This window comes from Mustela lutreola, chromosome 2, assembly GCF_030435805.1.
Source record: "Mustela lutreola isolate mMusLut2 chromosome 2, mMusLut2.pri, whole genome shotgun sequence".
In the NCBI taxonomy this organism is placed as follows: domain Eukaryota; kingdom Metazoa; phylum Chordata; class Mammalia; order Carnivora; family Mustelidae; genus Mustela; species Mustela lutreola.
In genome coordinates this window covers 20,906,603-20,929,913 of record NC_081291.1, presented here as the reverse complement: position 1 = coordinate 20,929,913, position 23,311 = coordinate 20,906,603, and the positions used below count along the sequence as shown (strand labels likewise).

At 38.9% G+C, this 23,311-nt stretch overlaps 1 protein-coding gene across 3 annotated transcripts in view; it reads left to right on the top strand.

The window, feature by feature from the left end:
* The window catches only part of DCAF1 (DDB1 and CUL4 associated factor 1), an 82,715-nt gene that overhangs the window by 43,052 nt on the left and 16,352 nt on the right, over positions 1 to 23,311 (top strand). For all 3 annotated transcript variants that reach the window (XM_059161027.1, XM_059161026.1, XM_059161029.1), the window contains 13 exons: positions 67 to 246; positions 1,324 to 1,533; positions 2,208 to 2,377; positions 6,413 to 6,537; positions 7,487 to 8,747; positions 9,328 to 9,526; positions 10,688 to 10,770; positions 11,335 to 11,419; positions 14,084 to 14,317; positions 14,769 to 14,862; positions 15,408 to 15,512; positions 15,722 to 15,795; positions 16,306 to 16,407. In XM_059161027.1, coding sequence (XP_059017010.1) covers positions 67 to 246; positions 1,324 to 1,533; positions 2,208 to 2,377; positions 6,413 to 6,537; positions 7,487 to 8,747; positions 9,328 to 9,526; positions 10,688 to 10,770; positions 11,335 to 11,419; positions 14,084 to 14,317; positions 14,769 to 14,862; positions 15,408 to 15,512; positions 15,722 to 15,795; positions 16,306 to 16,407 — 2,922 coding nt within the window. The remainder of the gene's footprint in view (positions 1 to 66; positions 247 to 1,323; positions 1,534 to 2,207; positions 2,378 to 6,412; positions 6,538 to 7,486; positions 8,748 to 9,327; positions 9,527 to 10,687; positions 10,771 to 11,334; positions 11,420 to 14,083; positions 14,318 to 14,768; positions 14,863 to 15,407; positions 15,513 to 15,721; positions 15,796 to 16,305; positions 16,408 to 23,311) is intronic.

The following is a 23,311-nucleotide window of genomic DNA, read 5'->3' as shown; positions in this document are numbered from 1 at the left end:
TTTATGCCCTTTGAAGGTTTCTTTGCCTGAAATTTTTAAAAATTATGATTTATTTATTTTTTGCAGGTTTGTATGCATCCCCACAATGTTCTGTCTGATGTGGTGAACTATACCCTATGGTTAATGGAATGTTCTCATGCCTCAGGGTGCTGCCACGCTACCATGTTTTTCTCAATTTGCTTCTCCTTCCGGGCTGTGTTGGAGCTCTTTGACCGCTATGATGGTCTTCGTCGTCTGGTGAATTTGGTGAGGTTCTCAGTGGCTTCTGCTTGTGAGGAATAGGGGTCCTGCTTCTCTTTGCTGCCTTTCAGTAGTGTCATGGGGAGGAAGCTTTTTTTCCTTTTCTTTTTTTTTTAAAGATTTCATTTGTAAGTAATCTCTGTACACATTGTGGGACTTGATCTATGCTCCACCAACTGAGCCAGCCAGGTACCCTGAGAGGAAGCTTCTGATTGGAGGAATTTTGCTGTCATTGTTTGTTTGTTTGTTTTTTAAGGTTTTATTTATTTGTCAGAGAGAGAGAGAGAGCGAGAGCGCAGAAGCAAGGGGAGCAGCAGGCAGAGGGAGAAGCAGGCTTCGTTGCTGAGCAAGGAGCCTGATATGGGACTCGATCCCAGGACCCTGAGATTATGACCTGGGCCGAAGGCAGATGCTTAACCATCTGAGCCACCCAGGCATCCCTGTCATCCTTTGTGAATGAAGTTTTTTTTCCTCCCTGTTTTTACAAGTTTCTCTTCCTCTTAAGTGGCTAGAGAACTCTGTGCCTTTATAGACTTGTTTTGAATATAATAATCTCATAGGGGAGTTGTGTTGATTACCTGATCTTCCTAAAATCAACGGTTTTGTGACAATGTCTTTCAGCATGTTTAAAAACTATGTAATCTTTCTTTCTCACGCTCTCTTTCTTTCTTTCAAGATTTATTTATTTATTTATTTTAGAGAGAGAGTGTGTGTGTGCAGTAGCAGGAGGGACAGAGGGAGAGAGAGAGAATCCCAACAGGACTCTGCTGAGCACAGAGCCCAACATGGGGCTCAGTCTCCTGATTCAAGAGATTATGACCTGAGCTGAAACTAAGAGTTAATGCTTAACCATCTGAGCGGCCCATGCGTCCCAAGCTGTGTAATATTTCAGTAACTGTTTATTTCCAGTAACTGGTTTGCTTTTATATGGCTACTCTTAGCATGTTGTATAGACAGATTAGCTTCGATATTGGTCAGTGTTGTTGAGCATAAACGTTTACTGTAATCCTTTTCTTCCTTTTACTTTTCTCTTTTTGTTTTCGCTTGCTTCCCTTTTGCCCTATTTTATCTCTTTCTTAATAGATCAGTACTTTGGAGATTCTAAATTTGGAAGACCAGGGTGCACTTCTGAGCGATGATGAAATATTTGCCAGCCGCCAAACTGGGAAACACACCTGCATGGCCTTGCGCAAGTACTTTGAGGCCCACTTGGCCATTAAATTGGAACAAGTGAAGCAGTCACTTCAGAGGACTGAGGGTGGCATTCTCGTCCATCCTCAACCCCCATACAAGGTGAGAGGACCTTGTCTTAAAAGGGAAAGTTGTTAGCTTTCCATAGCTAAGTTTCTTAGGCCTGAAACTTGTTCGATCAGTGGTATGTCCAGTGTCCAATGTGGATGTCCGATGTTTGATTATACTTGCCCTGTGTGGAGGCAGAATACCTGAAAATGGGTGTACCAGGGCCTTGTTTTGCTCCCTGTTTTAAGTTGCTACTTCTTTGGGGTATTAGAACTAAAAGATGAAGAGGAGTGTGTATAAAAGGGTTTTCTTTTATGAAAAGTACTAGATATTTTATTCTCCTTTGTGGAATTTATTTTTCTGAAAGGATACTCCACTTTTTGAACTTACTTCCTGTGTTTTGGAGTATGGATGAGTATCTATACTCCATTGTGATTTTAAAAATCACAAATTGAAAAGAAATCAGTTTTATGTGGTGCTTCTTTCTTTAGCTGTGAGACATGTACACCAACAAATCAAATATTCTGTTACCTATTTTGGGCAAAATGTATTATAAGTATGATTATAAATAAAAGGTTACATGTATGTTCATTATTTCACATGTGGGTTGTTGACTTAATAAAGCTATTATTACTCAGCTTTATTAAAACCTGTTGGCCATTGAGCTGTGATGGAGAAGAAGCAGGCAGGTGATAGAGTGCTTTAATAATATTTATCTCTCCTTATAGGCGTGTTCATATACTCATGAACAGATTGTGGAAATGATGGAATTTTTGATAGAGTATGGCCCAGCGCAACTGTATTGGGAACCAGCTGAAGTCTTCCTCAAGCTTTCTTGTGTTCAACTCTTGTTGCAGCTTATTTCTATTGCCTGTAATTGGAAGACCTATTATGCAAGGTGGGATCAGAGAATGGTTTTTTTTTTTTTTTAAAGATTTTATTTATTTATTTGACAGACAGAGATTACAAGTAGGCAGAGAGAGAGGGGGAAGCAGGCTCCCCATTGAGCAGAGATCCCAACATGGGGCTCGATCCCGGGACCCTGGGATCATGACCTGAGCCGAAAGCAGAGGCTTTAGCCCACTGAGCCACCCAGGCGCCCCTAAAGAACGGTTTTAAATGAAATTAGATTTTGCTTTTTTGGTAAAGTTGATGTTGGTTTGTATATAGCATATGCTTAGCAAACATTTGTTGAACTGAATTGAAAGTTTGGGCATGAATCTGAGAAACTAGATTAAGAAGGATTTTTTTTTTTTTTTTTTTTTTTAAGATTTCATTTATTTGAGAGAGAGAGAGAGCGGCAAACACAAGTGGGGGATGGGGAGAGGGAGTAGCAGGCTCGATCTGGGAGAGCCCAGGATCCTGGGATCATGACCTGAGCAGAAGGCAGACGCTTAACTGACTAAGCCACCCAGGTGCCCCAGGAGCATAATATTTTTAATTTATAGAGTACTTGTTTATGGTTGATGATGAATACTACATAATAGGCAGGGATCAACACCTGTACTCTCAGAAGTTGTATGATTTACATAGCTGCAGAGGTGGGGTTGAAGTCCTGTCTTGAGACTGTAGTCCAGTATTTTTTGGTATTTAGACTTTAAATATCTCTCGACTGCTTAACAGCCACATGTGATGTTTATCTTCCTCTCACATAAAACTATATTTTGTTCTGTGAATATCCTAAAGACCATCACATCGTACATTTTAAATAGGGAAATTGTGTAGTATGTGAATTATAGCTCAATAAAGCTGTTTTTTTTAAAATAGGAAAAAAACCCTATTTTATGCTTTTGTTATGATTTTCATGATTCAGTTAAGAGCTGTTAAGGCAGAGTAGGATGAGGCTCAGAAAAGGACAGTTGATAGAATCAGGAGGTTGGGTGGGTTCTATTTGAGGATGATGTATAAGAATGAAGATTGTATTTTGAAAATGATGGAATCTGGAGATAGCATAGCAACAAAGTTTACAAAGAGTGGTTCTTTACTTTTTTTTCTCTATCTAGCCATTGCCATTAAAGCCAAGACAGACTTATTTAGGGTGCATATGACTTGTTTGAGAAATGTCAGGATATTAAATCTAGGGAGATATTTTAGAGCAGCCATTTTCAAACTTTTTGGTCTCAGGACACCTTTACTGTATTAAAAATTATTGAGAACCTCAAAGAACTTTTTTGTGTTAAATCTATTGATAGTTAACAGAAAATAAAACTGAGAAAATACAAAATTATTTATGAATTTACTTAATAATTTGAACTCATTGCATATTTAGCATTTTTTTATGAATAATTTCCAGAATAAAACCAGATAATTTTGGCAGGGTTTTTAAATGTCTGCTCAATATCTCATATCTGCTTCTGTATTCATTCTTTTGTGACTTCACACATGACCCAGCCTCTAGAAAGCTTCAGTATCTACTCGTGAGAGAATGGAAGTGAGAAAGGAAAATAACATTTTAGTGTTAATATGAAAATAGTTTTTACATCACAGGACCTTCTGAAAGGGCCTCAGAGATACCTGGGGTCCCCTAAGCACACTTTTTGAACCACTGTTTTTTTAATTTTTTTTTTTGTGAACCACTGTTTTATTAGAGTATTAAAGTAGGTTATTATATTTACTTGAACTTTGCTGAAAATGATAAAAGCTCTAAATAGAGAACTAGGAAAATTATAAATACATTTTTTTGAGTGGTAAATTTGGATTACTAAGAAAATATAAATATGTTTGGAATATATCCTTCAAAAGTTTTTTTTTTTTTTTTTTAAGATTTTATTTATTTATATGCCAGAGAGAGAGAGAGGGAGGGAGAGAAAAAAACACAACTGGGGGAGCAGGAGGCAAAGGGAGAAGCAGTCTCCCTGCTAAGCAAGAAACCTGATGCAGGACTTGATCCCAGGACCCTGGGATCATGACCTGAGCCGAAGGCAGATGCTTAATTGACTGAGCCACCCAGGCATTACTAAGTTTGTTTTTAAAAATAAATACTTGTTTCTGTTTAGAATATACAGAACCTTAGAAAAGAAAATTATTCTTAGCCACTGTTAATTTCCCCAGTCTTTTTTTCGATAATGTATGTATATACATAATTGAGATCATAGCATTTAACCAAATTCATCTTTTTTATGAAATAATTCAAAATACAAAAAGGTACAGAGACTACTCAGTACTCAGGGTTGGCACGTGGTGGCATTTCTTCTTTCTCAGTTCCTTTTCCTGCCTCCCCACAGTGACCAAAGTGCATTCTCTTCATGTTTTTATATTACACATATGTGTATATGTAAACAATAATGTACTTCTTTATGTTTTTAACTTATATAAATATTATCCTATATGCATCTTTTGCAACTTGCTTTTTTTCACCCTTATGTTTCTGAGATTTATATGTGATATTTATTTGAACTCTTGTATTTCTGTACTAGTTTATTATCCTATTGATAGGCGTTTAGTGCTTGTTAATTCTTTTTTTTTGCTATCAAGTGAATGGCACCACAGACCTCTTTTTCAAGTCTCTTTGAGGATATGATGTATATAATCTGGATTGTAGGGCACCTGCATTTCATATTTAGTAGATGTTGCATATCATTTTCAGGAGGGTATGGGAGTTTTCATTCTCTTACCTTTTTCCCAATAATTGGTATTGTCCAACATAAAATTATATCTTATGTTTTGTATTTCATTAATGTTGTATTCTGAGCCTTTCCCTTTGTCCTTTAGAGTTCTTTGAAAACACCTGTCTGTAGCTACAGAGTAGTTCATCATATGAGTGTACCATAATTTTAACAAATACGTATTCCTATTGTCTTTGTAGATTTTCTAATTCTTTTGTTATTTTATTTTATTTTTTATTTTTTTTTTAAATTTTTTTTTTTTTTAAAGATTTTATTTATTAATTTGACAGAGAGAAATCACAAGTAGACGGAGAGGCAGCCAGAGAGAGAGAGAGGGAAGCAGGCTCTCTGCTGAGCAGAGAGCCCGATGCGGGACTCGATCCCAGGACCCTGAGATCATGACCTGAGCCGAAGGCAGTGGCCCAACCCACTGAGCCACCCAGGCGCCCCTCTTTTGTTATTTTAAATGATGCAATAATGGACATCATAGCACATAAATGCTTATTTGTACTTTTATTTATTTATTTTTTAAAGATTTTATTTATTTATTTGACAGAGAGAGATCACAAGTAGGCAGAGAGGCAGGCAGAGAGAGAGAGAGGAAGCAGGCTCCCTGCTGAGCAGAGAGCCCGATGCGGGGCTCAATCCCAGGATCCTGACATCATGACCTGACCTGAAGGCAGAGGCTTAACCCACTGAGCCACCCAGGCGCCCCTTGTTTGTACTTTTAATTAGGACAGATTCCTTCAGGTGGTGAAATTCCTGGGCTAAAGCTTATGCGTATTTAAAGAATCTTGTTTCCTATTTTTAGATTATTTTCTCAAAAGAGGGTCCTATTTCTGTTCCCACCAAATGTTTGAGAGCGTTTTTTTTTTCTTTTTTTTAAAAGATTTTATTTATTTATTTGACAGATCACAAGTAGGCAGAGAGGCAGGCAGAGAGAGAGAGGAGGAAGCAGGCTTCCTGTTGAGCAGAGAGCCCAATGTGGGGCTCGATCCCAGGGCTCTGGGATCATGACCTGAACCGAAGGCAGGTGCTTTAACCTACTGATCCACCCAGGTGTCCCGAGAGCGTTTGTTTTTATACGTCCTTACCAGCATTGAGGATTATCCTTTGTTTTTAATCTTAGTAGTTTGTATGGTGAAAATCCCATCCCAATTGTTTTGGAAGTAATATCATGGTAACTTACAAATCCTTTCTTGATGTCATGGCGAGGGACAGAGCTACACAGGTAGTTCTGATCCCTTATGTCTCTCTCTCTCTTTTAACTGTTGTTTTTTATTGGTTGTATCCTAGTTTCCATTTGAGTAATTATTTCTCCTGTCCAGGAATGACACTGTGCGCTTTGCCTTGGATGTCCTGGCTATTCTCACTGTTGTGCCAAAAATCCAGCTCCAGTTGGCAGAATCAGTGGATGTGCTGGATGAAGCTGGCTCCACTGTCTCCACTGTAGGTAGGTTGTACCTTTTCGTTTTTGTGATTGCTTTGTCTGGATTTGTTTTTATTTGCTATTCTGGCCATGTCTCTTTACTTAATTTGTAATATTAGTACAGAAAGTAGGGATGGAGTGTGCCTTGTCCCATCTAAGTTGTGTGCTGCACACTTTTTTATAAGGGAATTGTGTTAGTGAACTCAGATTTTCTGAAAGGTACATGTGCTATGATGGGACATAGTCATTCTTGAAAACCTTGTACTCTGCAGGGTCTTGTGTTAAAATAAAGTTTATGGGAAAAATGGGTTGGGGCAGACAATAAAAAACTTAAAGTAGATTTGTAATCTAAGCCCTAACAAAATCAGTAATTGGCAAGCCACTCAGAATGGACAAAAGCTATCATACACAAGAACAAAAGGAAAGTATGGTTTGTTTGAAAATATCCTTTATTAAGAACAGGACTGGTAATGGCTCCTGCTAAGGTGAGCATGCACAGTGGTGTGACTGGCTGTGGGTTTTGGGGTGCACCACCACTTTGGGGGAGAAAGCCCGAGGTGTGCAGCCACTTTTTTAAAACTTTCTTCATATAGCAGAAAGGGTTCCTGATGCCATTGTGGCAATGAGGCTGAGGGCTTTTACCTTTTCTGCTAAAGGTTTTAACTTATTCCTGCTATTTTTGCTCCCCTTACCAGGAAAAATTGCACATGACCCTTGTGACTTCCACATAATACTGACATCATTCCCCTATTTAACAACTGCATATGAGGTATTACATCATGAAGATATAGTGTAGTAGAATTGATTATATTTTATTCAAATAATTCCTTGTTCTCTAATAAATAAAAAGGTATAGTAGTTTTAAGTAGAACAAAATGAATAGAAGTCTGCATTTTGACTCTGGAACAATCATTGAAGTTGGCTGTTAGTTTTATGAGGATAATATAAAATGTTTTGAATTTCTCCCCCATAGGTATCAGCATTATTTTGGGAGTGGCTGAGGGTGAGTTCTTTATCCATGATGCTGAAATTCAGAAGTCAGCACTTCAGATTATCATCAATTGTGTGTGTGGCCCAGATAACAGAATATCCAGTATTGGCAAATTTATCTCTGGAACTCCTCGGAGAAAGCTGCCTCAGACTCCCAAAAGCAGCGAGCACACCCTGGCCAAGATGTGGAATGTGGTCCAGTCCAACAATGGCATCAAGGTGCTCCTGTCCTTACTGTCCATCAAGATGCCCATCACCGATGCAGACCAGATAAGGGCTCTGGCCTGCAAGGCCCTAGTGGGCCTGTCACGCAGTAGCACTGTCCGGCAGATCATCAGCAAACTGCCTCTTTTCAGCAGCTGCCAGATCCAGCAGCTGATGAAGGAGCCTGTCCTGCAGGACAAGCGCAGTGACCATGTCAAGTTCTGCAAGTATGCCGCTGAGCTCATTGAACGAGTGTCAGGAAAGCCACTTCTCATTGGCACTGATGTGTCTCTGGCACGACTGCAAAAAGCAGATGTTGTTGCCCAATCAAGGATTTCCTTCCCTGAGAAAGAGCTGCTTCTGTTGATACGAAACCATCTCATTTCTAAAGGGCTTGGGGAGACAGCAACTGTGCTGACGAAAGAGGCTGACTTGCCCATGACTGCTGCCTCTCATTCATCTGCCTTCACCCCAGTCACTGCTGCTGCTTCTCCTGTCTCTCTTCCCCGAACCCCTCGCATCGCCAATGGCATTGCAACTCGACTGGGCAGCCATGCCACTGTGGGTGCCTCCGCCCCTCCTGCCCCTGCCCATCCTCAGCCACGGCCCCCCCAGGGTTCACTAGCTTTGCCTGGCCCATCTTATGCAGGCAATTCCCCCTTGATTGGTAGGATCAGTTTTATTAGAGAGAGACCATCACCCTGCAATGGCAGGAAAATCAGAGTGTTGCGGCAGAAGTCGGACCATGGCGCCTACAGCCAAAGCCCAGCCATAAAAAAGCAGTTGGACAGACATCTTCCTTCCCCACCTACGCTGGACAGTATCATCACAGAGTATCTTAGAGAGCAGCATGCTCGCTGCAAGAACCCAGTTGCCACCTGCCCACCTTTCTCTCTTTTTACTCCTCATCAGTGTCCTGAGCCAAAACAGAGGCGGCAAGCGCCAATAAACTTTACCTCAAGGCTAAACCGCAGGGCCTCATTTCCAAAGTATGGAGGGGTAGATGGCGGATGCTTTGATAGGCACCTTATCTTTAGCAGGTAAGGAGAGGCCACCTCCCTGGGAACTGCAATGATTCTTCTATTTAAATCAAAGTGTGTGGGTGATACCAGTATAGAGTGATGAATCCAGAAAGCCAGACTGTTGGCCCGAAATACCAATGATTGTCACATTGTGTGAACACGAGTAATGTGGCTATACCCCCTTTTGCCAACCATGGGGTCCTTGTGTGATTGTTGTATATTGTTAAGACACTCTGTGTTCTTGTTACAACTAGTATTTTTTTTAGAATCCATGCACCATGCTGTGCCTAACTAGACTCCCAAACTTGTTTTTTTGCTGGTCCAAGTTGTCTCCTATTCTGATTCTTCACAAATCTCATATAAAGATGATGGAAAGCAGGTGTTAAACATGGGGATTTTTGTTACTGTTTAAATTTGGGAGTAGAGGTCCTTTTCTCTTGCTTAAAACGGAAATGAACCACTGAAGGTCATTCTGATACTTTGGAAGAACCCATTTGAAATATAAATGCTTTGGGTTTTTTTCTTTCATCCTTCTAGCAAAGTTTTCTTTTTTTCAGAGTCCTTGTGCATTCTTTGTCTCTGATTCTCTTTTGCTTAGGTTCCGTCCTATTTCAGTGTTCAGGGAAGCCAATGAGGATGAGAGTGGCTTCACTTGTTGTGCATTCTCAGCACGGGAGCGGTTCCTGATGCTTGGCACCTGCACTGGGCAGTTAAAGCTCTATAATGTGTTTAGTGGACAGGAGGAGGCCAGCTATAACTGTCACAACTCGGCTATCACACATCTTGAACCTTCCAGGGTAAGGGTCCCCAGGTTGTTTTCACTTATTCTTCTTAGATGGGTTGGTGAACTATCAGCTTGTGGGTTGGCTGTTTATTTGTATATAAACTTCTACTGGAACATAGCCATGTTCATCCGCATGGTCTGTGGCTGCTTCTGTGCTATAGTGGCAGAGCTGAGTAGTTGTGACACAGACCATATGGCTTATAAAGCCTAATGTATTTACCGTTTGGACCTTCAAGTAAAAGTTTACCAATTCTTTTCTAAGAAGGGGAGGTGTGTGTGGGTGTAATTTTTTTTTTTTTTAAATTTGCCTCAGATGGAAACAGAGTCTATCAACTATGATCACAGAAGTTTTCCTTTTGTGTCAGGAATAGATTTCAAAGTACTGTGAGTTTTTAGGAAAAAAGCATTATAGGATTCTAGTGGGTCATGGTTTATTAGTATTATTCTGTGGATGGAATTGATACCTTATTGTTATTTCTAAAAGTCAGGACTATTAAGATGACAAGGATAATTTTCCTGATTTTCAAGTAAAGAAGACTCAGGGTTTTTTTTGTTTGTTTGTTTTGTTTTTTAAAGATTATTTATTTATTTATTTGACAGGCAGAGATTACAAGTAGGCAGAGAGGCAGGCAGAGAGAGAGAGGAGGAAACAGGCTCTCCGCTGAGCAGAGAGCCCGATGCGGGGCTCGATCCCAGGAGCCTGGGATCATGACCTGAGCCGAAGGCAGAGGCTTTAACCCACTGAGCCACCCAGGCGCCCCTGTTTTTTTGTTTTTTAATTTTAAGAATTTTAAGCTAAGAAAGTCTAGCAAATGTTTTCAGTTGACTGATATTTCAGGTGAGGGGAGACTGAGGAATATGGCCAAATATTAAGAAAGGAGGAACAACCTTTGATATCTTTCCAAGTTTTTTCTTCCCCTACCCTTGGAACTATTGAATTTTTTGTTACTAGGTCAGGAGAATTTAGTATTTTCTTAAATTCAGGTATTTTTAGGACATTGCCTGTGCACATACTTAAATTCTAGCAGCTTCAACCATTTCTTGGTTCTTTGGAGCTTTTCTATTTTCTATATGATATGACAATATTTTTTAAGCTTGTATTTTAAAATGCTAAGGGCAAATAGCCTTTATATAAATATGTGATTACCCACTGTGGGCCTCCTCCTTCTTTTAGGATGGGTCCTTACTCCTGACATCTGCTACTTGGAGCCAGCCTCTGTCTGCACTTTGGGGAATGAAATCAGTATTTGATATGAAGTATGTAACTACTTTTATAACTTCAGTCTTTCTGTTCTGTAATTTACCTAATTTATATTCCCTTCATCCAATTCTTCAACTTGAAGCCTTTTGGAAAAAGATGAATGCTGTGAGTTATTTCTAATTTCTCTCTTCCTCATGTGTGCCTTATGTTTAATAAGACTGTATCCTTTTTAGTTCCAGGATATTCCTAACAAGTATTCTTAACTACTCCCATCACACAACTGCCCCTTCACTAATCCAAAGTGGGACATCTGTGTATTTTCTCATGTTCACATATGATAGTGGCACTTTTTGCTGGGACATGTTTCAAAGACATGTGTGGCCTATTAGCCATTTTTTTTAAACCAAGTAACTCCTGTTAATTACTTATAATTAATTATTTTGGAGCTTCTTGGTCAAACATGGGGGAAATTTTTTTTTTAATCCTAAGTGTACAGTTTTTCCTCTTTGGTTGTTGGGAATCCTCAGATGGGTATGGTCAGACAGCAGGGTGAGAATCATGTTTGTTTTCAGTCAGTTGAGTGAGTATGTTCTAAGGGTACTTCTCTTGTTTGTCCATAGGCATTCCTTCACAGAAGATCACTATGTTGAGTTCAGTAAGCATTCTCAGGATCGGGTCATAGGTACAAAAGGAGATATTGCCCACGTAAGTACTTAAGAATCCACTGCTTTCAAGCTAATTATGCCCATTTGTTTATACTCAAAGCTTCTAGACTGAAGGAAAGTCTTAAGGGCAACAACAAATTGTCTAATGATACTCTTTTTAAATAGAATCTAGCAGTGTAATAAAGTAGTTCTAAGCTACATGGGACCAAACATGAACTAATCTGGCAACTCGGGAGAGATGTCATTAGCATAGCAGTTATTTTCAAATACTTAGTTTTAGGTGAAATGTAAGTCCGTGCCTCTATGAAGCCTCACCGGGGAGACAGTTAATAGAGAAGCAAATATATGGTATGTTAGATGTCGGTGCTGCCAAGCAAAAGAAGCAGGGTAAGAGGTAGGAAGTGGCGGTGGTGGTGTGGAGGACTTGTGTGTTTTATCTAGGATAATCAGTATCACTGATTGGGTGATTTGAAGGAAGTGTGGGTGTCATGTAGCAGTCTGGGAGGAAAGTGTTTTAAGATACAGGGAATGTCAAGGGAAAAACCCTTACTTGGGAAGTGGGAGAGAGAGGAGGGGAGAACAGGTCAGTGTCAGGAAAGGGGGTGACACATATCATAGTAGCATCTTACAGAGTGTTGTTGGCTGTTTATTTGTATATAAACTTCTACTGGAAGTAGACTTTTCCTCTGAGATGCAGATACTGGAGGGTAAGCAGAGGACACATGATTAGATGTAAAGTTCCTGAAGTGTGATTCTGGCTTCTGTGAGAGAAGCAAGAGCAGGCCTTCCAGTTAGAATGTCGTGTCAGCATAAATGTGAGGGCTGCAGCGGGCCTGGGCCCAGGTGGTCATGGTGATGAGAAGTGATAGAGCTGGGCCCTGGGATTCTGGGCACATGCAGTTTGTTATTCTATTAGACATTCAAGTAGGGAATGTATACAAAATGGGAGTTCAGGAGAGAGGTCTGGGATAGGAGATACAAATACAGGAGTTATCTACATGTCGGTAGTCTTTAGAGCCATGAACCTGGATGAGATCATTAAGGAGGCTAGGGAAGAGAACTGTGGGGACAGTCCTGGCATGTGCCAATATTTCAGATTTGCCACATGAGGAGGGACTTGGGAAGGAGACCAGGGGGAATGGCCAGTAAGGGAGAAGACCTTAGGAAAAAGATGTGCCACAGAAGGTGAGGGAAGATTCTTTTGAGGAATACTTGATCAGCTGAGTCAGAAACTATTGATGGGTATGTAAGATGAGAATTGAGAGGTACTGTTGATTGAATAATATGGAGCTTACTGTTAACTACATGAGGAGCTAGTTCTGTGCACCAGGGTGACAGTCTGATTAGAGTAGGTTCATGTGAGAACAGGGAAGTGGAGACAGTGAGTAGAGACAAATTTTTTAAGTGTGTTTGTTGAAAAGCAGAATTGGGGTATAGTAGCTTGGAAAGGGGGGTGTGGGGAATATGGGAGTGTGAAGGCAGGGTTTCTCTCAAACTTTTCATTTGAAAATATTGAGATAAATAAAGTTGAAAGAGTGAAAATATTGAAATAAATAAAGTTGAAAGGGAATATGGGAGTGTGAAAGGAGGGTTTCTCTCAAACTTTTCATTTGAAAATATTGAAATAAATAAAGTTGAAAGAGTTGAAAAATATTGTGAAAGAGTATATATTGTGCATATACCTACCACCTAGATTCAGCAGTGTAATGTTTTGCCATTTTCTGTCTTAAATACGTATGTTTGTGTTTCTGAATCATTTGGAAGTTGCAGATATCATGACATTTTATCTTTTGAGTCTTACAGAATGCATATTCTAGCAATAAGGACATTTTACTGCATAATCACACTCTATTACCAAATATAAGAAAATTATACTAATTCCCAAATATCATCTGATATCCATTTCATACTCAGTTTTTCCCATTGTTCCTGATATGTTCGGTTTCAAATGCTTTTTGTTTTTTTTGAACCAGGATCCAGCCAAGACTCACATATTGCATTTGGTTGTTATGTCTCACTAATGTTTTAAAGCCAAGAACCATTTCTCCAGTTTTCATGACACTGACTTTTGAAGAGACCAGGCTAGTTGTCTTGTCCCATGATCTCGATTTGTTTGTTTTCTTGTGGTGTCTCCTTATTTGTTCCTACATTAAAGGAGGATTTTATTTTAAAAGATTGGGAATATTATAGCATATGTGTAAACTGATGGGAAAGATCTGGTCTCTGCATGGGTTGCACATTGTAGACTTTGGAACTTCTGGTTTTGCAGGGCTAAAAATATTGGGAGATTTTTAAGGAGAAAGGTATTTCATTGATGCCTTTTTCCAAAAAGTGGCCCTTTTAATAGTATCCCATGAGTAATTATTGGTCAGTCCCTATGAATTTCTCCATTTCAATCGTAGAAACATTTTCTGTTTATTGAAAGAGGGGTAGGGGTAGAAGAGGGTTTTCGTATCTATTGCATTCTTCTCTTTTCATTTTCTTGTGGGAAAGAGACTTTTCAAATCTTGAATGGGAACCAAAGCACTTAAACTTTGCTTGGATTGGTATAGTCTTCCTGCTTTTCAGATATTTTACAATATTAGGGCTTTCGTGATTTTGGTGGAATTTGGAAGCATGGAGAGATATTTTTACACAACTTCTCGTGAATTGTCAATGGATGGATTGGTCTGATTTTTCTCTTCCCATCCCTTCTTCTCTAAAGATTTATGATATTCAGACTGGCAACAAGCTGTTGACTCTGTTTAACCCAGATCTTGCCAACAACTACAAGAGGAACTGTGCCACCTTTAATCCTACAGATGATCTTGTCTTAAATGATGGCGTCCTCTGGGATGTCCGCTCTGCACAGGCCATCCACAAGTTTGACAAGTTCAACATGAATATCAGTGGCGTTTTCCATCCGAATGGACTGGAGGTCATCATTAATACTGAGATTGTATCCTTTATACCTGTGTCTTACTTTCAATTTGTTAGCTTCTTTTTGATGCAGAAATTATCTTTCTACCAACATCCCGTCAAAGTATCCACACAGGTAATAATTTGGTGCCTCTCCTTTGACGTGTTAGTTAATCTATTAACTAAATAATCAGTTGCTAGATATAAGAGCAAGATGAAGTGTTGCTATTGAGAGGATGGGAATTTGTGTTGCTTTCATGTATAAGAGGATACCATAGGAGATTTTCAGGGACATTATTCTGTAATATACATTCTACATGCTTTTGTTTTACTTGGAAAGCATTTTTATTTTAATTCTTTAAAAAAAAAAACTTACCTTCAAAACATTCATATCTCACACTGAGGGGAAAAAAATAATATTTCAGAATTTCCCGTGAGGTTCCTTAAGAAATTTTGTATAAAATAATTTTCCTTGACTGCTCTCCTCCTAGTGGGATCTTCGTACTTTCCATCTTTTACACACAGTTCCTGCTCTGGATCAGTGTCGTGTGGTGTTTAACCACACGGGGACAGTGATGTATGGAGGTAATAAACTTTTTACTTTTCTACATTCTTTTTCTTCCTTTTTTTCCCCCTCATTAATTTGATACTTTTGGTTTGGAAATGTCTCTGAAATGTGAATTGGAAAACATTTGAAGGTTGTAACATAAAAGACAAAATGAGAGCACAAATGGTGACAAAGTTTGTTAATGAAAATAATGTTGATTTAGGGTAAAAGGCCCCCTACTTTGAAGATAGCAAGTAAATCTTGTGTAGAAAGAAATTTTTTGCATTAATTTCCCATCTCTGTCATCAGCCTCCCAATATCATTATGAACTTGAAGAATCTTTGCTTTTGTGGTCTTGTGATGTTATAAGTCTGTAGCTGTAACACTTATTGAGAGCTAGAGGAGAGGTTGAAGATACTGTTTGGGGTATGCAAGGAGGATGCACTGAGAGGAACGAACTAGACAGAGTGGATTTACTGCAAAGAAACTGATATTAATATTTCTGCACTTGTGAATAGGGGATGTTTCTGATTTCTAATAGTGTTTTGCTCCTTGGCTACCTTTCCCCTTTCCTCCCCATTAGCTATGCTGCAGGCAGATGATGAAGATGACTTAATGGAAGAGAGGATGAAAAGCCCTTTTGGATCATCCTTTCGAACATTTAATGCAACTGACTACAAACCTATAGGTATGCATGAAGGAGCAGACATTGTTCATTTTGTCCTGTTTTGGTTTTCCTTATTTAAAATCCTCCCTTTTCTGTAATTTTTCACTGAAAGGCTGAGAAGTTATGGAAATATATGTGAACAATCACCTTGAAATTCCTTTAGAGGAAAAGCTGGTTTTAAGGTCCTAGCAAGAGTCCAGTCCTGAATCTTGTCACATTCTGTTTTCCAGCAACTATTGATGTGAAACGGAACATCTTTGACCTGTGTACAGACACCAAAGACTGCTATCTTGCTGTCATTGAGGTAAAGGGAGCCAGCAGAAACCCTGCTGTTCTGATCTTTAGGATCATTTTCAAGTTATACAACAGGCATTTTGTCTGATCTAAGTTACGTTCTAAAGTTGATGCATTTCTGAAGGTAGTTATTGATAGCCTACTCATTTGATGGGGAGATATGTATTGTAAGAGAAGTAATAAAATCCCAATATAAAACAGTGTGGACAGTCTGTCCCATTTTCTAATTATCTCGGGTTCACTGTTCTCCCTTTCTTAGAGGAGTCTGAATCTTGCCAGAGCAAGATCATTCATTCCAAGGATAGTGGTCTCTCTTTTGCCTGTATCCCTTGCTCTGGGATCAGCCTTCTCATCTTGCTTTCTTTCCCTTTCTGTGTCCCAGGCATAACATTTTCAGAGTTAGTTCAAGAATTTTGGGTATCAGAAGAGTCAAGGTGCATGGGTGCCAGTCCTAACTGAGATGTAGATGTGGGCCTTCTGAAAACTAACTGCTCTTCATGCATTGAGTATTCTCTTTCAGAACCAAGGCAGCATGGATGCTCTGAATATGGACACAGTGTGCAGGCTGTATGAAGTGGGCAGGCAACGTTTGGCAGAGGATGAAGATGAAGAGGAGGATCAGGTCAGTAGTCTTGGAGATATCTTGTTGCTGAACAATGCTTTATAGAACAATATCTTATGCTTTTCATTTTTTGCTATAAAGATTTTTTAATATCAGCCTTTGTTCCCTGTTGGCATATTGTACAGGTGTATCATCCATAAAATTACTAAAATAACTAAAACTCAGGAGAAGGCAGATATTTGTTGCTATAAACCTTTAACCCTAGTACCTGATGGTCCTGTGAGTTCCATTTGTGGATTAATTAGCAATCACAGAAATTGTTTTGGAGGTTTCCTTGAACTCACTTTTGGGACCAGTGCCCTGTGTGGTTTCAGGATGAGGAGCCCCCATATTCTCAGGGTCAGTACAAAACAGAAAAGTCAGCCTGCTGAGATGGGTCCTAGAAATGGCTTAAGCTTTATAAAGGTCTGGTTTGCATTTTCTCAGTTTTATGGTGTAGTCTCTTTTCATAGTAATGGATTTGTAAGTAAAGGTTTTGACACTTTTGGAAATTAAACATTTATTAAATGTGGGTAGATAGTATGTCTCACAGAATCTTAGTCTTTTTTTCATAGAGGATTTTAAGTTACGGTCATATTCTAGGTGCTTGCCTATGTGGTGTGTCAGTATCCATTCTGAGGAGTTTCTTAAACTTCTGACTTTCAGCAGATCTTTCCTGTCAACTGGGGTCACACCACATTCTCTATGCATAAAGCTCTTATAAACATCCATGTATAGGCTTTTCTGTGGACATAAATTTTAACTCCTTTGGGTAAATACTAAGGAGTGCTGTTGTTAGGTTGTATGGGATGAGTTATATTTAATTTCTTAAGAAAATGACAAGCTTTCTGCCAAAGAGGCTATATAACGTTTTGCATTTTTACCATCAGTAAATAAGAATTCTTGTTGTTTCACATTCTTACCAGCATTTGGTGTTGTCAGTGTTTTGGATTTTGGACATTCTAATAGGTATGTAGTAGTATATATCACTATTTAATTAAATTAAAAAATTAATAGACATTCCTTTAGTTGAACAGTCTCTACACATAACCAAAATGTGTCATTTGATTTTTTTGGAGTAGGCAAGAACTAAGGTCTTTCAGTTTTATGAGCCTGCTACAAATGTTTTCTGAAAATGATTTAACTGAACCAGTTGACACCCTTCCTGATGGCTGATACAATACCAAAAGGAAGGAGACTTTCTCCACAGTCCTTCTGGGCTCCTCCCCCATTTCAGGAAGCTTCTTTCTAAGTGGAAGGCAATATTGTTATTTTAATTTGCATCTCCCCACTGGCGTATCTTGTGGAACATTTTTCCACATGCTTATTTGCCATTTATAGGTCTTCTTTGGTGAGGTGTCAAAGCCATTGGCTTATTTTTAAATTAGGTTGCTTGTGTTTTTGTTGAGCTTTAAGAGTTCTTTGAATACTTCGGCTAATAGTATTTTATATGATAATGTTATTTTCAAATATTTCCTCTTAGTTTGTGGCTTATCTTCTCATTCTCTTGACTGTGTCTTTCACAGAGCAGTTTTTGTCTTCATGAAGTCCAGCTAATCAGTTATTTCTTCCATGATTGTACCTTTGAGGTTACATCTATAAAGTCTTCAAACTCAGGGTCATCTAGATTTTCTCTTGTTATTTAGGAGTTTTGTACTTTCGCATTTCACACTTAGGTCTGTGATTCTTATTGAGTTAATTTTTCTGAAGGGTGTAAGTTCTGTGTCTAGATTTATTTATTCTTTTTTTTTTTTCTTATAAATGGCCAGTTTAGGGGCGCCTGGGTGGCTCAGTGGGTTAAAGCCTCTGCCTTTGGCTCAGGTCATGATCCCAGAACTCCCGCATTGGGCTCTCTGCTCAGTGGGGAGCCTGCCTCCCCCTGTCTCTCTGCCTGCCTCTCTGCCTACTTGTGATCTCTTTCTGTCAAATAAATAAATAAAATCTTTAAAAAAAACCTGTCCAGTTTAAGTAGCATTTGTTGAAGACTTTTTTCCCATTGTATTGCCCCTGCTCTTTTGTTGAGGATCATTTGACTATTTGGGGTGGTGGAGGAGGGCAGGAGGAGAGGGAGAGAATCTTAAGCAGCCTCCATGCCCCATGTAGAGCCCAACAGAGGGCTCTGTCCCACAACCCTGAGATGACTTGAGCTGAAATCAAGAGTTGGAGGCTTGACTGACTGAGCCACCCAGGTACCCTCAAATGACTATTTTTATGTGGATTTATTTCTAGGCTCTCTACTCTTCTGTTGATCTGTCTATATTCTAAAATACCTCACTGTTTTGGTTACTGTCCCTTTATAGCAAGTTTTGAAGTTGTGTAATGCCAGTCCTCCAACTTTGTTCTCCTTCAGTATTGTGTTGACTGTTCTGGGTTGTTCTCTTCTGTTTTCTTTATATTTAAAATAAAAATAAACTTTTTTTTTTTTAAAGATTATTTGTTTATTTATTTGGTAGAAGAGACACAGTGAGAAAGGGAACACAAGCAGGTGGAACGGGAGAGGGAGAAGCAGGCTTCCCACTGAGCAGAGAGCCCGATGCGGGGCTCGATCCCAGGACCCTGGGATCATGACCTGAGCTGAAGGCAGACATCTAAAGACTGAGCCACCCAGGTGCCCCTCCATATAAACTTTTGAATCAGTTTGTTGATATCTGCAACATAGCTGCTGGGATTTTGAATGGGAGTGCCTTATATTTATTTATAGATCAGTTTAGGAAGATCTGACATCTTGACAGTATTGAGTCTTCCTGTCCATGAACATGGACTCTCTTCATTTATTTAGTTCTCTGATTTCTTTCATCAGAGTAATACAGTTTTCCTCCTACAGATCTTTTACATATTTTGTTACATTTATGCCTAAGTATTAAATTTTGAGAGGTGGTGCTAATGTAAGTGACACTGTTTTTAATTTTAGTTTCCACTTGTTCATTGCTCGGGTGCAGGAAAGCTATTATACAGGAAAGATTGTGAATTACTTTTGTGTACTGCAGCACTGCTGTAATTGTTTAATTCAGTTTACAGTATCAGTTCTTTGGGATTTTCTGCATAGTCATATCATCTGCAAACATTGACAGTTTTATTTCTTCTTTCCTAGTCTGTACCCTTTACCCCCTTCTTCTTACCTATTGTATTAGCTAGGACTTCCAGTATGATGTTGAAAAGTAGTGATCTTGATTCTGACCTTAGCAGGGAAGTTCTCAGTTTCTCACCATTAAGTATGGTGTTAGCTGTGATTTCTTGACAGTCCTTCATCTGGTTGAAGAAAGCTCCCCTCCATTCCTGTTTTATTCAGAGTTTTCAGTTATGGGTGTTGGGTTTTGTTAGTCTTTTTCTGAATCTGTTGATGCGATCTTTTTTCTATAACCTGTTGAAGTAATGAATTAAATTAATTGATTTTAAAATGTGAACCATCCTTGCTTAGTTATAATACATCCTATTTGGTTGTGGTGTATAATTCTTTCTATACAGTGTGCAATATGATTTGCTAATATTTCATTGAGGATTTCTACATCTGTGTTCATGAAAGAGGTTGGACTGTAGTTTTCATTTCTTATGCAGTAGTCCCCCCTCCCTCCCTTCCAGCCCCCCATTTGTAGTTTCACCTTCTGTGGTTTCACTTTCCATTGTTGCAGTTAACTCCAGTTTGGAAACAGGTGATCCTCTTTCTGATGTATGGTCAGAAGGTCAGTAATAGCCTGCATCACAGTGCCTCATTCACTTCACTGCGTCTTACCATGCAGGCATTTTATCATCTTACATCGTCACAAGAATACAATCAGATTTTGAAAGAGAAACCATATTCACATGTTACTAATTTCTTACTGTGCCTAATTTATAAACTAAACTTTATCATAGGCATGCATGTTTAGCAAAAAAAACCCTATATGTAGGATTTGGTACTATCCTTATTTTCAGGTATCCACTGGGGGTGGGTGTCTTGGAACATATCCCTGTTGAATAAGGAGCAGGGTACTACTTTAATGTCTTTGGGGTTGGTATTAGGATAATGCTGGACTCATATGATGAATCAGAAAGTATTTTATCTGCTTTTGTCTTCTAGAAGAGATTTTAGACAATTGATACACTTTTTTATGTTTAGTAGAATTCATCAGTAAACCCATGTGATCCTGGTGCTTTCTGTTTTGGAAGGTTATTAATTACTGATTAAATTTCTTTAATAGCTAAACACCTATTCAGATCATCTGTGCATTTTGGAAAATGGTGTCTGTCTTTCAAGGAGTTGGTCTGTTTCATCTAGGTTATCAAATTTGTGGGCATACAGTTCATAGAATTCTTTTTGTTTGTTTGTTTGTTTTAAGATTTTATTTATTTATTTGACAGAGTTCACAAGTAGGCAGAGAGGCAGGCAGAGAGAGAGGAAGGGAAGCAGACTCCCCGCTAAGCAGAGAGCCCAATGTGGGGCTCAATCCCAGGACCCTGGGACCATGACCCGAGCTGAAGGCAGAGGCTTTAACCCACTGAGCCGCCGAGGCACCCCTCATAGAATTCTTTTATCATTTTTTAATTTAAAGATTTAATTAATTAGTTTTTTTTTTTGAGAGAGAGGGAGAGTGCTCATGTGCAAGCAGGGAGAAGAAGCATTGGAATGTGGAGCCCAATGTGGGGCTTGGTTTCATGACCCTGAGATCATGACCTGAGCTGAGCTCAACTGACTGAGCCACCAGGTGCCCCAGAATTCTTTTACCTTTTTATTGTCCATGGGGTGTATACTGATGTGTCCTCTCTTTCATTTCTGATGTTAGTAATTTGTGTCCTCGTTTTTTCTTAGCCTGGTTAGAGGCTTACCAATTTTATCGTCTTTTTTTTTTTTAAACATTTTATTTATTTATTTGAGAGAGAGCAACAGAGAGCTTGAGCAGGGGAGGGGCAGAGGGAGAGGGAGAAGCAGTATCTGCACTGAGCAGGGAGCCTGACACGGGGCTCCATCCCAGGACCTTGGGATCATGACCTGAGCCCCCCAGTTGCCCCTAATTTTATCAATCTTTTTTAAAGAACCAGCTTTGACTGCATTGATTTCTCTATTAATTTCCTGTTTTCAATTTCATTGATATCTACTCTTGATTTCTCTTCTTCTTGCTTTGGATTTGATTTGCTCTTCTATTTCTAGTTTTCTAAGGTGGAAGCTTAGCTTAGACAAGCTATTCTTGTCTAATAATATGCATTCAGTACTGTAATTTTCCCTCTATGCACTAGTTACCTTGCACCCCACAGATTTTGTAAGTGTGTGTTCATTTTCATTTAGTTCAAAGCATTTTTTGAGATTTCTTTGACTCATGCTATTCAGAAGTGTGTTTTTTAATCTCCAAGTATTTGGGGTTTGCTAACTATACTTTTGTTACTAATTTTTAGTTTAATGCCATTGTAGTCTGAGAGCAAATATTATATGATTTCTATTTTAAATTTGTTAAGGTGTGCTTCATGGCCCAGAATGTGTCTATCTTGGTGAATATTTCATGTGAGTTTGAGAAGAATGTGTATTGAGTTGTTGGACAAAGTAGTCAATGTATGTCCATTATATTCAGTTGATAGGTGGTTTGATCACTTCAGCCATGTCCTTACTGATTTTATTCCTGCTGTATCTTTCCATCTCTCTCTCTCTCTCTTTTTTTAAGATTTTATTTATTTATTTGAGTGAGAGAAAGAGAGCTCAAGTGCCCAAGCTTGGGGGGAGGAGCAGAGGGAGAATGACAAGCAGACACTGTGCTAAGCTTGGAGCCTGATGTGGGGCTCAATCCTAGGACCCCCAAGATCATGACTTGAGCTGAAGTCAAGAGTCGGATGCTTAAGCCACTGAGCCACTTAGGCAGTCCCTGTATCTTTTCTTTCCTGATAGAGGGGTATTAAAGTCTCCAGTTACAGTAAATGGATTCATCTGTTCTGTCAGTTTTTGCCTCCTGTTTTTTTTTTTTTTCCTCCTGTATTTTGATGCTCTGTATTAGGCATGTATATGTTAAGGATTGTTATGTTTCCTTGGAAAATTGACTCCTTTATCATCATATAATGCCCTTCTTTATTCCTGGTAACTTTCCTTGGTCTTAAGTGTGCTTTGTCTGAAAATAATATAGTTATCTTGGCTTTTTAAATTCATGTTAGCATGGTATCTCTTTCTCCATGCATTTATTTTTGAAATGTATGTGTGTTTTTATTTAAAGTGGGTTTCTAGTGCACAACATGTAGTTGGTTGGGTCTTGTTTCTTGTTTCTTTTCTTTTTTTTTTTAAACAATTTATTTATTTATTTGACAGAGATCACCAGTAGGTTGAGAGGCAGGTAGAGAGAGAGGAGGAAGCAGGCTCCTTGCTGAGCAGAGAGCCCGATGTGGGGCTCGATCCCAAGGACCCTGAGATCATGACCTGAGCCGAAGGCAGAGGCTTTAACCCACTGAGCCACCCAAGCGCCTCTGCGTCTTGCTTCTTGATCCACATGGATAATGTCTTTTAATTGATGTGTTTGGAGTATTGACATTCCCAGTGATTATTGGTATAGTTGGCTTCATTTGTGTACTTGCTACTGATTTCTCTTTGTTGCCCTTGTTTTTTGTTCCTGTTTTTGTCTGCTACTCTTTATAAGTGTTTTGTGGTTTTAATTGAGCATTTTTCTAGGTTTCAGCTCTCTTCTTTGTTAGCATATTAGTTATACTTTTTTTAGTAGTTCTCCTAGAGGTTGCTATATATATACCTTTACATGTAATCCAAGTCCACTTTCAGATGACACTACCTCTTTTGGTAGTACAAGTACCTTAAGATAGAAATATCCTAATTTTTCTCTCCTTTCCTTTGTTTTATTGCTGCCCTTCATTATATTTATGTATAAGCATACATAAGCATATGTGTGTGTGTACACACACACACACACATATAATCTTATATAATCACACGTTATTGGTGTTATTTTGGATAAACTGTTAT